Genomic DNA, 17341 nt, shown 5'->3' on the forward strand with positions numbered 1-17341 from the left:
TTCCTTTTGCACAATGTATTTATTTTTATGTTGTCTTTTAACAATGGTTCTAAGAGTACAATTTAAAACATGTGTCTCTGCCAGTCACATTTTTACTGTCTCAATATACAAACAGAAAACTAATTAACAAGTCTATGATAATCCCTATGTAGTCAGAATTTTACCTGTTTATCTAGCTTATAAACCCAGGATATTGTCTTCATAAACAGCAGGGATCATTTTACGAGTAGTTGTAAAAAGTCATAATTTCTTGAACCTGTTTGTAGTTTCAAATATACACAGACGGATCGGCTACATCTTGGGCAGGAAATCCATATATGGGCATGTATCCTGATCTAGGAATGTTGTCTTTTACACAGCAGGAGGTGAGCTTCAAAAGCTATGCTAACTTTCAGTTAGGATAAACATGTCTTCACCCAGCCAAAACCATCTGGAAAGGGGGGTTGGGATTTACAGTGGAATAGAAACTGTTGTCAATAACCTCATATTTAATTAATCCTGTGGTCTCATCAACCATATACAGTATATAAAAACTATGTATATACATATATATATATATACATATATAATTTTCATTTATAATATTCATATACTCTGACACTACTAAGTATTACCCCATAACCAACTGCCTTAAAAAACTGAGGAAGCATCACTCTCATAGCAAGACACAGAAGCAGTGACAAATAAGACGCTATATAGTTTAATTCACAAGACTTTTCCTTATGTTGCACTCATTCATCATAAAATCGTGGCAGATCTTTGTCACGTAAGATAAGGCTTTCTGCACCAGCTTCACTTAGGATGGTTAGGAAAATGACGCCACCACTGGAACCATCTCTTGCCATCGCCAGGGTTATCACTGCCATGCAGGAAAGAAAAGAAAAATTATTTTAGCAGGGCTGAGACTTGTATGCAAAGAGAACATACATAGAAATGCAGAGACAGACACACAGAAAGGAAAGTAGATTCCAATAACCAATCAGTTAGCTCATGGGCAGGGCCGGCTCAACCATGGGACCACGTGGGTCAAAGGGAACCAGGCAGCACTTGACAAGGGGCAGCACTTCAGTGACTTAGTCAATCAATGTCACTGAACAAAGATACAGAATCAGTCAGGGGTGACATTTAAGGTGGGACAAGTGCACCTCTGCCCTAACCTACTTCCCACTTATTGCACAATTGTGCATAAGCATTGGTTGAATGCAGGTAGGCAGCCTTAGTAAGGTCAGCGGCCAGGCTAGTAGGTTGATATGATAATCAGTAATGTTACTACGGGGGGTCAATTCAATTCAATTCTCTGACCCAGGCAGCACAATTTTGTGAGATGGCCCTGAGCTCATGCATCCACAATTGTGATTGGTTTTTCCGATTAAAGGGACAGCTAGTCCAAAATAAACTTTCATGATTCAGATAGGGCATGTAATTTTAAACAATTTACTTTTATCACCAATGTTGCTTTGTTCTCTTGGTATTCTTAGTTGAAAGCTAAACCTAGGAGGTTCAAATGCTAATTTTTTGAAGGCCGCCTCTTCTCTCAGGGCATTTTCACAGTTTTTTACCACTAGAGGGTGTTAGTTCATGTGTGCCATATAGATAACATTAAGCTCATGCACGTGGAGTTCCTATGAGCCAGCACTGATTGGCTAAAATCCATGTCTGTCAAAAGAACTGAAATAAGGGGGCAGTTTGCAGAGGTTTAGATACAAGATAATCACAGAGCTAAAAAGTGTATTTATATAACTGTGTTGGTTATGCAAAACTAGGGAATGGGTAATAAAGGGATTATCTATATTTTAAAACAATAAAAATTCTGGTGTAGACTGTCCCTTTAACCAATTAGGCTTGGGGAAATTTCTATAAATAAAGGAGAGACTCACTCAGAAGAACCAGAAAGTAGCCAAAAGGAAATATGAAGAGGGTCTTTTGCTGCTAGCCAGAACAATCTTCTGATGGGCTTAATGGTTATTTAGTTTATTGCTTTAAAGGGACAGTCTACTTCAGAATTGTTACTGTTTAAAAAGATAGATAATCCCTTTATTACCCATTCCCCAGGTTTGCATAACCAACACAGTTATATTAATATACTTTTAACCTCTGTGATTACCTTGTTTCTAAGCCTCTGTTGACTGTCCCTTATGTCAGTTTTTTTGACAGGCATGCATTTTAGTCAATCAGTGCAGACTTTTAAATAACTCCACTGGAATGTTACCTATATGACACACATGAACTAACAGTGTCTTACAGTTGAAAACTGTCAAAATGCACTGAGATAAGAGGCAGTTCAACTGCTTAGAGATTAGCATATGAGCCTACCTACGTCTAGCTTTCCACAAAGAATGCCAAGAAAACAAAGCAAATTTGATGATAAAAGTAAACTGGAAAGTTGTTTAAAATTGCATGCCCAATCTGAATCATGAACGTTTAATTTTGACTAGACGGTCCCTTTAAGTAAATTCCCGTTTTATTTTGTGCAATTTTAGTAAATTGGATTTTAGGGGTTATATTTGATGGGGCTGGAATTAATACAAATAACATATTTACAAATATAGACATACCAAGAGATAACTAAATATAAAAATATACTTATTAACAGAAAACAAACAAACACAGACATACTCAACAACAAAACCAAGTTAAACAGATATATATGCACAAATGGCATGAGTAGGTGGGAATACGAACCATTAGTACAAAACTGGACACCCTCTTTGCGTGACATGCCAGGATGAAAGACGGAATCTACATATCCATAAATATAGCTGCTTCCTGAGCCACCAACAAAGAACGGGTGTCGGGTTAGGGATCCATCCAGTGTCCCATACACCTGAAAAAGAGGGTTATAGAGTGATGTGAAATGAAGGATGAAAAAAATACAAAAATCTGTTGCATCTTAATGTGACAATCTAAATCATGAAAAAAAAAATTTTGGACTTCCAAATTATGAGATCTGACAGATATGATAGTTAGAACCCATGACTAGAACATACCAAAACAGGCTTGTACAATTAGGAAAGATGAAAAAAGTGATCCCTGGAATAAGTAAGAAAAAGATACTATACTTGATTATAGAAAGTATAATGGGACCATAGATTGATAGCTGATGGCAAATTGTCTTTAAACCAAAACTACTGGGTATATTTGATCTCCAAGTACAAGATGTATTAGCTGTGGACTGAGATGTGGAGAAGGATAAAATACTTCATAGGTACAACAGTCACATGACTTGATAGTGGGAGGAGCATGACAATTTAACTTGTGTGTAAAAGTAGAGAACATTTGAGTCTTCAATGAGAGGCAAACTGAAGGTGCCTGAATTAAAAGGACATAAAATCTTTTTTTTAAATGTATTTAAGTATCAAACGTTATCCACTGTATTACAAACTATCTATATGTAATATGAGTTTTAAAAGTATTTTAAACTGTTATATTGGTAGAAAAATATTCATTGTGTTGCAGGCGATGGGACACGCCTCCTGAAAAGCCGTTTTGAATTTTTTATCAACCAATCAATGTGCAGCTTCTCTGGAGGGAGTGGAAACGTTAATATTTTCAGAGTTAAATTACTGGAAACATATGCAATAAAATAATGAACGTGCATTGTAACATTATTTAATTATCCATAAGTAAACCTTTGATAGAGAATTACATTTTGAGTTTAATGTTTCTCTTAATAAAGTGGTGTCGTCAAACCAAAATAGGACACCATAAAGAAAGAAGAAAAAGGTTAGACAGATCTACTGAGAGGAAAGAGTGGACCAAAAGAAGACATTAATCTACTGAAAAAGTAGAAAAAGAAAAGAAATTAAGAAAAAACAAACTGTGATAGGTCAACAAAAGGTATTATGCCATTACAGAAAGATAGATCATAGAAAGATGGACATTACTTATTAATAAAGACAAAATAGCTACCCAGATGACATCTACCTACTATTTTCAGGTCAAGAGTTTTGAAAGAAATTCACTGACCTGACCTCCCTTCTTACTGTCCCAACCAGCAATGAGCATGTGAGCCGACAAGTTATCTCGGTTAGTATACGTAACGTTCTTCGTAAGACTGGCAGCGGTGAGTACTCGAGGATCCTCTCCTATGTTTTCACTTTAAAACACAACGTGTTAGTTCTGCAAGCAAGACAGTCCCTCCCACTATTTTCCATGTATGTATTCCATGAGATTAAGACCCAGGAAGATCTGTACATAAATACCTAACTCTGCTTTGTTTATATGCATAAGAATTATCACTATTTTATTTATTTTTTGCTGTATCTCACATTTGTCTCTGAGCTCTGTAATAAGATTCAACATTTTATAGAATAATACATACCAGTGCAACTCCAGCTGGTAATGCACCAAATCAGCTACAGCCTGTGCATCAGCCGCAGATCCAGAGAGGGCACAATAAATCCGTTTGTGCAGAGGGTACACCTTGTTAAATACACGATTTACCACAGACTGCCTATGATATCACAAGAACAAATGACAGATTTCAATACAGCCAATAATGCACTATATCTTCTCTGACCATGTGTTCCCCATTAGTCTCATCTCCTATCTGTTCTCTGCCTCTAAACCCAGTGTCTCCCCTCAGTCTTAGAACCTCATCTGTCCTATGCCACTGACCCTATGTCTGCCATCAGTCATTTCTATCTGTCTTCTGCCGCTGTCCTTTGTCTTCCATATATATCTTCTTCTGCACCTGACATTTTGTCTTCTATCAATAACATCTATCTGTCTTCTGCACTTGACCCTATGTCTTCCATCAGTCACTTCTATCTGTTTTCTGCCCCTGACCCTATGACTTCCAGCAGTGACTTCTATTTTTCTTCTGCCCCTGACCCTATGTCTTCCATCAGTCATATTTATCTGTCTTCTGCCCCTGACTTTTTGTCTTCCATCAGTCACATATATCTTGCTTCTGACTTTATGTCTCCCATCACACACATCTCATATCTGCCTTCTGCCTCTATCCCTTTGTCTCCCATCACCCACATCTCCTATCTGTTTTCTGCCCTGATCCAATGTCTTCAATCAGTCACATCTATCTGGCCTCTGCCTCAAAAGCCTGTGTCTCCCCTCCGTCTTATAACCTCATTTGTCCCATGCCCCTGTCCCTATGTCCTACATCAATCACATCTACATGTCTTTTTCTCCTGACCCTATGTCTTCCATCACCCACGTATCCTATCTGTGGGTGGCCTCTAAACCCTGTGTCTTCCCTCAGTCTTAGAACTTCGTCTGTCCTATGCCTCTGTCTTTATGTCCTACATCAGTCACATCTATCTGTCTTCTGCCCCTGACCCTATGTCTCCCATCACCCACATATCCTATCTAACCTCAGCCTCTAAACCCTGTGTCTTCCATCCATCCCAGGAACTCACCTGTCCTCTGCCACTGACCATATGTCTTCCATCAGTCACATCTCCTTCTCTGCCTCTAATCCATCAAAAACATCTCATCTATTTTTTCCTTTGCTTTAGACCTGTCTCCCATCTGACTCATTTCATCATCTATACTCTGCTACTGACCATGTGTCTCCCATCAAACTCATCTCTTTATCTCAACTCTGCTTCTGAATTTGTTTCCTATAAGTCGCATCTTCTTATCTACCCTCTTACACAGAGCCTATGTCTCACATCAGTCTCATCTTCTCAACTGTCTCCTGCCACTAACCATATGACTCCCATCAGTCTCATCTCCATATCTGACTAATGTTTCTGACTTTGTCTCTCATCGGTCACATCTGTATTCTTCCACAGAGACTATACATCCTGAGAGTCTCTTCTCCTCACCTCTCCTTTTCAACTGAGCCTATATGTCCCATAAGTCTCATGTCCTTATCTGTCCTCTTCCACTGAACCTAAATGTCCCATCAGTCTAATCTTCTGATCTGTCCAGCGCTATGGAATTTGGCGGCGCTATACAAATAAATGATAATAATAATAATCTGTCCTCATCCACTGATCCTATATCTCTTACCAGTCTCATATGTGCTCTGCCACTGGATCTATATGTCCCATCTGTCTCATCTCATCATCTGTCCTTTGCCACTGAGCCTATATCTCCCATCAGTCACTTCTCCTCACCCATTCACTGTATATTATAGCTGGTGTTATAGTTAGTACTTCTACTTCTTTTTCCATTTTAGCCTTTTCACACTTCAATTCTGTTTTAGATGATATTTGGATACGTACCCCGCAGAACATCGGGAATCAGATGCAATGACTACTCCACCATTGAACTCAACAGCAACTATTGTTGTCTAAGGAGAGAAATGTTTAAAAACATATTTTGATGTGAAGTCCTACAGAAACCCCCACATTTTACTACTTTAATACTATAAACAGTAAAGACATGTAACCAAACAGGAAAAATATATACAAATAAATGGGGAATTATTACAAAGTTTAAAGTTTATAAAGTTGTCTCCTTATGTTGAGTTTTAAAGCATAAAAAATAATCTTCTTCACCTAAAATTGCTCAAATAACTTCTCCCCATCTAGAACTGATTTGGGAATAATTTATGGTAGTGCAGGAAAGACCAAATCAAATTTTCATTAATCAGATAGAGCAGGCAATTTGAAAAGACTTTTCATTTTTCTTTGTACTTATGGTATCCATTGTTGAAATGCATACCTAAATAAGCTCAACAACATTGATGCACTACTGGGAGCTAGTTGGTAATCGGTGGCTCTTGTCATTGGCTCCCCAGATGTGTTTTGACCGGTGTTGATTATATTTATTGACTATTTCTCAGCTCCAGAAACATCTTTTTAAGTTCAGAACAATCACAATGCAAACAATAACACTTTGGGGCAAATTTATTGATGTGCAGTGGACATGATCCGCAATATCGGATCATGTCCGCTCGCGCCATCATAAATAGGCCTCGTATGTCTATATTGGAAAAATATTGGATCATATATCAGAAAAGTCGCTCATATGATGGACAGCGCTGACTTCAGTGAGAACAAGCCACCCAACTACCAGTTATCAACTAAATATTGAAAACCAAAATGAACGCATCAAATTCAACAGCCAATGGCACTTAACGATGCTCAACACCTACAGATCAACCAATAACACACATCCAATAAAAGATAACAATATTGGCCACCAATTGGCACATGCTCGGATTTGATAAACAAGATAGAGCTGCCCATGCCAAGAAATGAGATGTCCCTTTTTGATGATGAATGAATCACACCTACTGAATATGCGCTCATTCTCAATTAAAGGGACACTATTTTAAAATAAACGTTTATGATTCAGATAGGGCATGCATTTTAAACAACTTTCAAATTTACTTTTGTCGTCAAATTTGCTATTGGTTTGGCCCTATACTTACCATGTGCCAGTCCTGTTTCTATGGATCATAATCAGACTTTTCAGTATCAACTTATTTTCAGGGCCATTATTTTATTACTTATAAAATTTCCCATCTAAACGGACTTGACAGACATCACTTTACAGCTTATTACCCCAAGTAAAAGGTATGAAGAATTGGTTTTGCGCATTTGAAAATACACTGACTTTATCTTCCCCGTATTGGATGACACCAGGAAGCAAAGTCACCAGATACAAATGCTACTTGTTCAATCAATTAAAGGGTCAGTAAAGTCAAATTTTTAAATGGTCATGAATTAGGGTGCTCTGCAAACCGTACAGGAGCCTGAACACTGACGGCTTACGAGCTGACTCGGATACAACAGCTGAGTGACTGAGTCACGTGGTTAACTAACCCAGCCCACTGACGTCAGACGCTGAAATTCAGCGGACAGAGAGCATTCAGCGCTGAAAGTAAAATAGAAGCTAAGAGACGTTAATTCGGACAAAGATTCCAATGTAAGCTAAGGCTCAAGAAGCAGTCTCCAGTTGGATATACAAGAACTGCGGAGGCCTCTTGAATATAGACTATCTGGATATACAATTGTGCACTTTAACAGTGCCGCCGAGCACTTGATCCGACTAAGTACTATCACCGTTATTTGCCCCATGTATATCCCAGATGTGATTTTATAGTACTGGCTGTTAACATAGTTATGTGAATATCTTTTAGAACGAACGTCCCGTTTTTAGTATTTTCTGTGTCGACACATTTATTGACTACCTTTTGTATTTTACTTTTCTGTTACGTTATATATTTTTATTGATATAAAGATTTGAATTCCTTTTAACTTCTAAGTTCTTTTCTTCTCCGTGTGGTCTAACTCAGACAGTGTGTACATATGTATTAATAGATATGGAACATATTTAAATGAATCTATCTATACCCCTGGAGTAATCCCCCAGCTATTTTTCAATAGCGCCTGTATACTACCCACTACCATTTACATATTTCGCTCTGGGAATTTTGTTAGAGGGAATTCCTTATACTAGGCAGAGGGGTAAGGGTCCTAGCGCAGGTCTAAACCCTATTTTTAACACTTTATGAATTAGGTAGTTTCAAACAATTTTCCAATTTACTCCTATTATCAATTTTGCCTACTTCTCTTGAAAATCTTTGTTAAAGGGACATGAAACCTAAAATCTTTATTTCATGATTCAGATAATACAATTTTAAACAACTTTCCAATTTACTTCTATAGTCTAATTGGTTTCATTCTCTTAGTATCCTTTGTTGAAGAAGCAACAATGCACTACTGGGAGCTAATTAATACACTGGGTGAGCCAATCACATGAAGAATATATGTGCAGCCACCTATCAACATCTTCTGAACCTACCTAGGTATCATTTTCAACAAAGGATACCAAGAGAAAAAAAAACTAATTAGCTAATAGAAGTAAATTATATGCAAAATCCAATCTATTTAAGATTAAAGGGATAATCCAGCCAAAACTGGAATCAACATGGATGCATTTCATTTTTGTATAGAAGCATTTTTGTAATATACATTTATTAGCAAAAATGCTTCTAATAAAAGCTATAGCTGTTTCAAGTGTATTTTAGTATGCACTGTGCACCAGCATTTTAAACCAAGCACTTACTCAGAAAGCCTAAGGTGCTTGTACCATCTAGTAATGACTCAATTTGTTAGTTGCTCACATTATACAGGCCCCACTGGCACTCTGAGCAGCTACAGTTTTTAAATGCTAGTGCACTGAGAATATCTAGCTATGCTTCACATGCACGTGCGGAGAAATATGTTAACACTAAAACAGTGAAAGGTTTTACTAGCATGTTTGCCAGTACATGCATATTGCAAATATGTTTCTATTAAAAAAAGTAATGCATCTACATGCATTTAAATTTTGACCATAATCTCCCTTTAATTTTGACTTTTCTGTCCCTTTAAATTTAAAACATGACGTAGTGCTGAACCAAAAATGGGCCGGCTCTTAAGCTTTACATTCCTGCTTTTCAAATAAAGATAGAAAGAGAATGAAGAAAAATTGATAATAGGAGTAAATTAGAAAGTTGCTTAAAATTGCATGCTCTAGGGATATATCCAAAAATCCATATCAAAAGTTAACCAAACAACTCTCTCCTCTACATGGAGGGAATCACATATAAAACTTTTGTACATGACATATGTTACCCCTGAAAAGGGACATAGATGGGGCAACGCTCAATTTAATAAATGTCCAAAATGCTCTCTAGAAGCGGCTAATCTTAAGCATATGTTATGGGAGTGTCCAAAGGTGAGAATAATGTGGAAAAAAGTTGAATATTGGTTAAATACAAGAGTTGGAATAACTAATATAGATCTCTCATTTATAAATACAACATTTCTCATAACAGACGAGAGACTGTTCCCAAAAGAGAAAAAAATTGTTAATATTACTGCACTAGCAGTAAGATATCTGATACTTAAAAAATGGAAACAAACATCAACCCCTAGTATCCCAGAAATCAGAAACTGCTTAAAAAAACAATGTATACTCGAGCAACATGATGCAAAATTATTTAAACCTAGTGAAGTCAAGAGATTTTTTGAAAAATGGTCATCATTCATAAAGATTTTCTCAAATGAGGAAATAGACTACCTAATATACCCATTTAGAAACTCAGACTTAGTTCTCCTGGGATTGTGGTAAAATATATATATTTCCCCCTTTTTTTTTTTTTTTCCTTTTTTTTTTTTTTTTCCTCTTCTCTCTCTCCCCCTCCCCCTTCTTCTCAGTTGTCGCTCTCCCCCTCTCTCTACCCCCTCCCCCCCATGTAAATCGAAGCAAACCCCACCCATAAGCCAAACTTGGAAATCCACAAATTCCAACACACTTATACCAAAAGAATAAGAACTGAAACATAACAAAAGCCATATTGATAACTTATCAGGGCATAAGGTGAAGGAAAAGGAAAGGAAAAATTAAGAGATATATAGTGGAAAGGGAAGGAAAGGAAAACACAGAAACGATAGATGATAATCTTCTTTTGTGCTTTTTTTTTTTTATGGCTTTTTTTTTCCCTTTTTTTTTTTTTTTTTTTTTTTCTCTTCTTCTTTTTTTTCTCTTTTGTATGTACTCTGATAATTAACAATGTACTTATTTCTCATAATATAATGCCCTGCAAGGCGCAACAGAAACCTACAATTGGTAGGAAGTAAATATTTTGTTGGAAATGAATAAAAATACAAATTAAAAAAAAAATTGCATGCTCTATCTGAATAATTCAAGACAAATGTGTGTGTCATATCCCTTTAAGGAGTAAACCTTCAGCAGATAAATGTTGCTCCCAGCTGCCTCAGAAACCACAGTGCTGTTCTGATTTGGGATTTAATAGTACTCAAATGTTTTCTATCAGACAGAAGGATTTAATTACTGTGATGCATCAGTTGTACTGTGCCCCATGCAAAGACATACTGAGATATATACTCCCTAAATCTAACTAGCTGAAAGGTTATGTCTGCTAAAGCTCATTGGTTGATAGTTACATCCTGCTAAGGTTCATTGGCTGGTATGTACTTTTTGCTGAGGCTCATTGGCTGATAGATACTTCCAACTAAGTCTAATTGGCTGACACATACTTCTTGCTGAGGCTCATTGGCTGACACATACTTCTTGCTGAGGCTCATTGGCTGACACATACTTCTTGCTGAGGCTCATTGGCTGACACATACTTCTTGCTGAGGCTCATTGGCTGACACATACTTCTTGCTGAGGCTCATTGGCTGACACATACTTCCTACTAAGGCTCATTGGATGATATGTAGTTCCTACTAAGGCTCATTGGCTGACACATACTTCTTGCTGAGGCTCATTGGCTGACACATACTTCCTACTAAGGCTCATTGGATGATATGTAGTTCCTACTTACTAAGGCTCATTGGATGATATGTAGTTCCTACTAAGGCTCATTGGCGAAAGATACTGGACGTCTTCCATTTCTAAAAATAGCTTATAAATTCTGTGATTCAGCCTGATATTGTCTGTCTCACACATCATCTGAACATTTTATAAAATCCCCAGTTACTTGATGCTTATATACTTCATTAAGTTCACACTTTTTTTTTTTTTGCTAAATTACACTTTGCACCCTCTTTGTCAAAGACATCTCCATCTCTCTCCCTATAAAGTCATTGTAAATTATTTCTTATTTAAAGAGACATTAAACCCAATTTTTTTCTTTCATTATTCAGATAGAGAATACAATTTTAAACAACATTCCAATTTACTTCTATTTTCTAATTTGAGTTCATATTTTAGATTTCCTTTGTTGAAGAAAAAGCAATGCACATGGGTGAGCCAATCTCATGAGGCATCTATGTGCATCCATCAATCAGCAGCTTCTGAGCCTATCAAGATATGCTTTTCAGCAAAGGCTATCAAGATAATGAAGCAAATGAGATAATATAAATACATTAGAAAGTTGTTTAAAATGGCATGCTCTTTCTAAATCATAAAAGAAAAAAAATTGGGTTTAATGTCCCTTTAAACCTTTTTTATTCCCTATGGCAGAATCAAGAGTTTTAAATTACCAGTCACTGCTAATCATTTCTACATAATGTTGCAGTTTGTAGAAGTGAAATTGAACTGGACACTTATTGACATACTGAATGTAATTCATTTTGCTATTAACCCCTGCAGTTCCATTAGTTTATTAACTATTAACCCCTGAAATGCCAGTAATAACTCCTATTAACTCCCTGCAACTATAATAGCCTCTCTTTCCTTACCCATCACTATAATTGCATTTGTTACATTAACCCTTCCCTTACAGCAAATATCATATTACTCTTGTGTAGTCTCTTAACCCATGCAATGCCAACATTAATCACCCTGAAAGAACTATATTAACCCCTTTTCTCCCCTTATCCCTCACTATAACTAAATTCCCTACATTAAAGGGAAGTAAAACCCAATTTTTTCTCTCATGATTCAGATAGAACATAACATTTTAAACAACTTTCCAATTTACTTCTTTTACACAAATTCTTCAGGACGGTAAGCTCAGGAGCGTGCACTTGTCTACCGCATTATATGGCAGCACTGAGAATAAAAAAACACTAAAATACTAAATTGGGCAGATGCTCCTAATAAAATGTAGGATGTTGTGTACAGTCCTAATGGCGTTAAAGCCCATCACTGTTAGGACAACATGGAACATCCTAATGGTGTGAAGTGGTTAAGCTATCACTTTACATTGTGTGTGTATTAAAAGAATGTTGTAATGCTAAAATTACACACACACAATCTGTGCATTACTGATTCTAAGGTGCATTGTTTGTGTATGTGCATGCGCATGTGTGTATGTGTAAATGCACCTGCACGTGTGTGTATTTGCGTACGTACATCTGTATGTAAGTGTGTGCATGTGAATGTGTTTGTGTACTTGTGTGTCTGTATGTGCTTTTGCATGTATGTTTACATACGTGTGTTTATGTGCATATGTTTGTGTATGTGTGCGTACATGCATGTGGGTGTTTGTGTGTGCGTGCATGTGTGCGTCATGTATGTGTGTGCATATGTGCATCTGCATTGATGTGTGTACGTACATATGCGTGTCTGTGTGTGCGTATGAGTGTGTGCATATGTGTGTATATGTGCAGCTGTATGTTAATGACTGTGTGTATGTGTGTGCGTACGTGCATGGCATGTGTGTGTGTGCATAGAGGGTCCAAAACAATAAAAATAGAAAAAAAGTATATTCTTATCCAACTGCTAACAATTTCCTGCTAGCCAAGGACTAGTAGAATTTTCCAGCCCTGTATTTTTGTTACTCTGCTAACACTAAATCACAAGCTCATTACCAGAGCTATCATATGGCAAGCTTTCCTCTCAGTTAACATTGTATTATGTGTTCTACCTGCAAACACTGAATCAGGATATCCCCGTTCTCTACTAACAGCCTCTACAGTACTTCCTCATGGTTAATACTGTACGATTATTGCTCTCTAAGATCTTTATTCTAATTAGTATTAAACCTTAGAATATGTTTTAACTGTGCTACAACTGATAATACTTCTAAAGTCTGCTGTAAATGTAGCAGTACCTATACAGCTCTCTTACCACCAACATGGGCAGTGCCCTCGCTCTGTATCTGCTATTTCTGGCATTCACCACCTTTGTAACTGGCAAATCTGCCCACGATGATTATATATCATTATACTTCTAAGTACCTACTTACCCCAGTAAGGACTTCACAAGATGAGGAATCCTGGTCCTCAGCCCCAAACATGTTGTGCTGTTCACTGTGCTACAAACTGAAACTAAATAAAAAGTGAAACTAAATTTGTATCGGCTTCTGTTTGTTTCAGTGTGTGTGCCAGTATATGTGTGATTATCTCTGTGATAGTGTGTGTGTGTGCCAGTATATGTGTAATTAAATGTGTGATAAGGTGTGTGTCCCAGTATATGTGTAATTATCTGTGTGATAGTGTGTGTGTGTGTCAGTATATGTGTAATTATCTGTGTTATAGGGTGTGTGTGTGCCAGCATATGTGTGATTATCTGTGTGATAAGGTGTGTGTGCACCAGTAAATGTGTGATTATCTGTGTGATATGGTGTGTATGTGTGTGTCAGTATATGTGTGATTATCTGTGTGATATGGTGTTTATGTGTGTGCCAGTATATGTGTGATTATCTGTGTGATAAGGTGTGTATGTGTGTGCCAGTATATGTGTGATTATCTGTGTGATATGGTGTGTATGTGTGTGCCCGTATATGTGTGATTATCTGTGTGATATGGTGTGTATGTGTGTGCCAGTATATGTGTGATTATCTGTGTGATAAGGTGTGTATGTGTGTGCCAGTATATGTGTGATTATCTGTGTGATAAGGTGTGTATGTGTGTGTCAGTATATGTGTGATTATCTGTGTGATAAGGTGTGTGTGCACCAGTAAATGTGTGATTATCTGTGTGATATGGTGTGTATGTGTGTGTCAGTATATGTGTGATTATCTGTGTGATAAGGTGTGTGTGCACCAGTAAATGTGTGATTATCTGTGTGATATGGTGTGTATGTGTGTGCCAGTATATGTGTGATTATCTGTGTGATAAGGTGTGTATGTGTGTGCCAGTATATGTGTGATTATCTGTGTGATAAGGTGTGTATGTGTGTGTCAGTATATGTGTGATTATCTGTGTGATAAGGTGTGTATGTGTGTGTCAGTATGTGTTATTATCTGTGTGATAGTGTGTGCGTGTGTGTCAGTATATGTGTTATTATCTGTGTGATAGTGTGTGCGTGTGTGTCAGTATATGTGTGATTATCTGTGTGATAGGGTGTGTATGTGTGTGTCAGTATATGTGTGATTATCTGTGTGATAGAGTGTGTATGTGTGTGTCAGTATATGTGTGATTATCTGTGTGATATGGTGTATATGTGTGTGCCAGTATATGTGTGATTATCTGTGTGATATGGTGTGTATGTGTGTGCCAGTATATGTGTGATTATCTGTGTGATATGGTGTGTATGTGTGTGCCAGTATATGTGTGATTATCTGTGCGATAAGGTGTGTATGTGTGTGCCAGTATATGTGTGATTATCTGTGTGATATGGTGTGTATGTGTGTGTCAGTATATGTGTGATTATCTGTGTGATATGGTGTGTATGTGTGTGTCAGTATATGTGTGATTATCTGTGTGATAGTGTGTGCGTGTGTACCAGTATATGTGTTATTATCTGTGTGATATGGTGTGTATGTGTGTGTCAGTATATGTGTGATTATCTGTGTTATAGTGTGTGCGTCTGTGCACTTCCATTTCTAACAGGAACTGAAAATCTCACAATTTCAGAATGGAATTACAGGAAAAGGGGGACAAACTAAATAATGAAAGTATATTACAGAGTTTATATATATATATTTTATATATATATATATATATATATATATATATATATATATATATATACAATTAATCATTTTATATTACCACCTCAAGGTGTTTAAAGGTGTTTAATGTCCCTTTAAGGCCATAGCAAAGGAACAGTACATAAGCTTACGTAGACATTGCACTGATTTTGAAAAAATACAGTCTACAAGCAGACAGCCTGATGCGGAACTTGAGAGATCAGGCATATCCTAGGGGTCTTTTAGAAGAAACTAGGGGGCATATTTATCAAGCTTTGGTTTGATTGTTTGATTTGTTTGTTTGAGTTTGACGCTCTGTGTTTCTGGCGAGCCTTCAGGCTGGCCGGAAACACAAGTTATGAAGAAGCAGTCTAAAGACTGCTGCTCCATAACCTGCCCGCCTACTCTGAGGCGGCGGACAGAAATCGACAGAAATCAACCCGATCGAATACGATCGGGTTGATTGACAAAACCGCGAATCTGCAGGGGGCGGTATTGCACCAGCAGTTCACAAGAAATACTGGTGCAATGATAAATGCTGAGAGTGCATGCTGTTGACATTTATCAATGTGCAGCAGACTTGATCCGCAATATCGGATCATGTCCGCTCGCACAATGATATTTCGGCCCCTAAGGACATAATAACTTCAAAAAAGATTTATTGCAATATAGTAGGGCAAACAGAAATAAGGGTCTGGCGGAGAAGAGAGTTACCTTCACCACAACTTATAGCAACTAGTATAATCTAATCTGTGATATAATCAAAATACATCTCCCCCTATTATCAGCGGACATTGATCTTAGAGAGATAACAAACAATGGTTGCCGTTTCTCATACAGAAAAGGGAAAACAATAGGTAACCTGTTTTCCCCACTAATTTTAAGGTAGATAACCGGGGATAAAGCTCATGGCTACATTTTAAGAGGATGTATAAATGCCATAATACTACTTGCAAAGCCTTTGAAAGAGTGGAAGTGGGAAATATATTTTGTAGTTCGGTGACCCATAAAACTTTTTTACATAGGGCATGTTTCATTTGTCATTCCAAAAATGTGATTTACTTGCTAACATGCGTGTCCTGTAACATACAGTATATAGGAATGACAACAAGAGAGGCAAGGAGTAGAATTTGGGAACATTTGACTAACATAGATTCAGGTACCCTTACTACCCCCTAGTTTAACGCTTTAAACATAAACATAATCAGAGTGTTGGAAGTCTAAAATGGACTATTATAGAACAATTGAGAATGGGGGCAAAAATGGGGGATCCTGAAAAAATGCTAGCCCAACGAAAAGTCTTCTGGATATTTAAAATACCCGGGTACCACAAGGGTTAAATTCAGAATTCGACCTGATTAATTTTTGGGAGTGAGGTATCCTGTATTTGAAAAATCTTAAGGAGCAGTGGAACCAGTGGAGGATATTTATCTAGGAGAGAGCAGAATATTAGAATTACATTGTCACTTTAATTAAATAATAAAAAGGCGAGACATCTCTTCTAGGAAATAATAATAAATGTAAAATAAATTTAAAATAAATGAAAAGATGGATATGAACAACAAAAAGGACTAGATATGGATTGGAGCATAAAACAATGCAAGGAAATGAATGTATATATTACAGAAATATTATTTCTAAATAAAAATACTGGGACAGATTGTATCCCCATTAAATGTAATTTGAGGGGGTTTGCATAGGATTTATGCTAACTTTAGAGAATAATGACACCCATTCAGTGGTGTAGCGCGGGTTGTTAGCGCCCTGGGAAAGGCAAGTATTGCACCCCCTAACCCATTAGCACTGAATTATTAAACTCAGGGGACCTTTTTTCATAGCATGCCTGGATGACTGACCTCTGCTCTCTATCTCAGATGATCGGATGATCAGGATCGCCAGCATCTGAGTAACTGAGATTGAGCATCTCTCCTGAGTCCTGTCCTACCGTACTTGTAATGACTGTGTCACGTGGTGGACACAAGGCATGCGCGGCAGCATCAGTGACTGTCAGTGGGAGCGGAGGGGGGGGAAGCCACAAACAGCAGCCTGCCATAGTACAGTAGTGCAGCTACATGTCACCACCATCACCACTGATCTGCAGTCTGGACAGTG

General features: G+C 37.4%; 1 protein-coding gene across 1 annotated transcript; it reads right to left on the reverse strand.

The window, feature by feature from the left end:
• PSMB9 (proteasome 20S subunit beta 9) lies at positions 1–13630 on the reverse strand. The gene is made up of 6 exons (XM_053721934.1): positions 13562–13630; positions 6189–6256; positions 4322–4453; positions 3967–4096; positions 2683–2824; positions 1–859 (listed from the first exon to the last, which is right to left on the reverse strand). Exons 1-6 carry the CDS (start codon positions 13610–13612, stop codon positions 732–734), a joined length of 651 nt encoding a protein of 216 aa, XP_053577909.1. The 5' UTR covers positions 13613–13630; the 3' UTR covers positions 1–731.
• Between the last annotated feature and the right edge of the window lie 3711 nt (positions 13631–17341).

This window comes from Bombina bombina, chromosome 7 (genome assembly GCF_027579735.1).
Source record: "Bombina bombina isolate aBomBom1 chromosome 7, aBomBom1.pri, whole genome shotgun sequence".
Classification (NCBI taxonomy): Eukaryota; Metazoa; Chordata; class Amphibia; order Anura; family Bombinatoridae; genus Bombina; species Bombina bombina.

What these genes read in the sequence shown, in the direction of transcription:
- PSMB9 (XM_053721934.1), bottom strand. Translation starts at nt 13,612, where the DNA reads ATGTTTGGGGCTGAGGACCAGGATTCCTCATCTTGTGAAGTCCTTACT. An exon ending in CTTGTGAAGTCCTTACTGGG is followed by an intron (nt 6,257 to 13,561) that starts GTAAGTAGGTAC and finishes TTCTCTCCTTAG; the next exon opens with ACAACAATAGTTGCTGTTGA. An exon ending in TGTCCAGTTTTGTACTAATG is followed by an intron (nt 860 to 2,682) that starts GTTCGTATTCCC and finishes CCTGCATGGCAG; the next exon opens with TGATAACCCTGGCGATGGCA.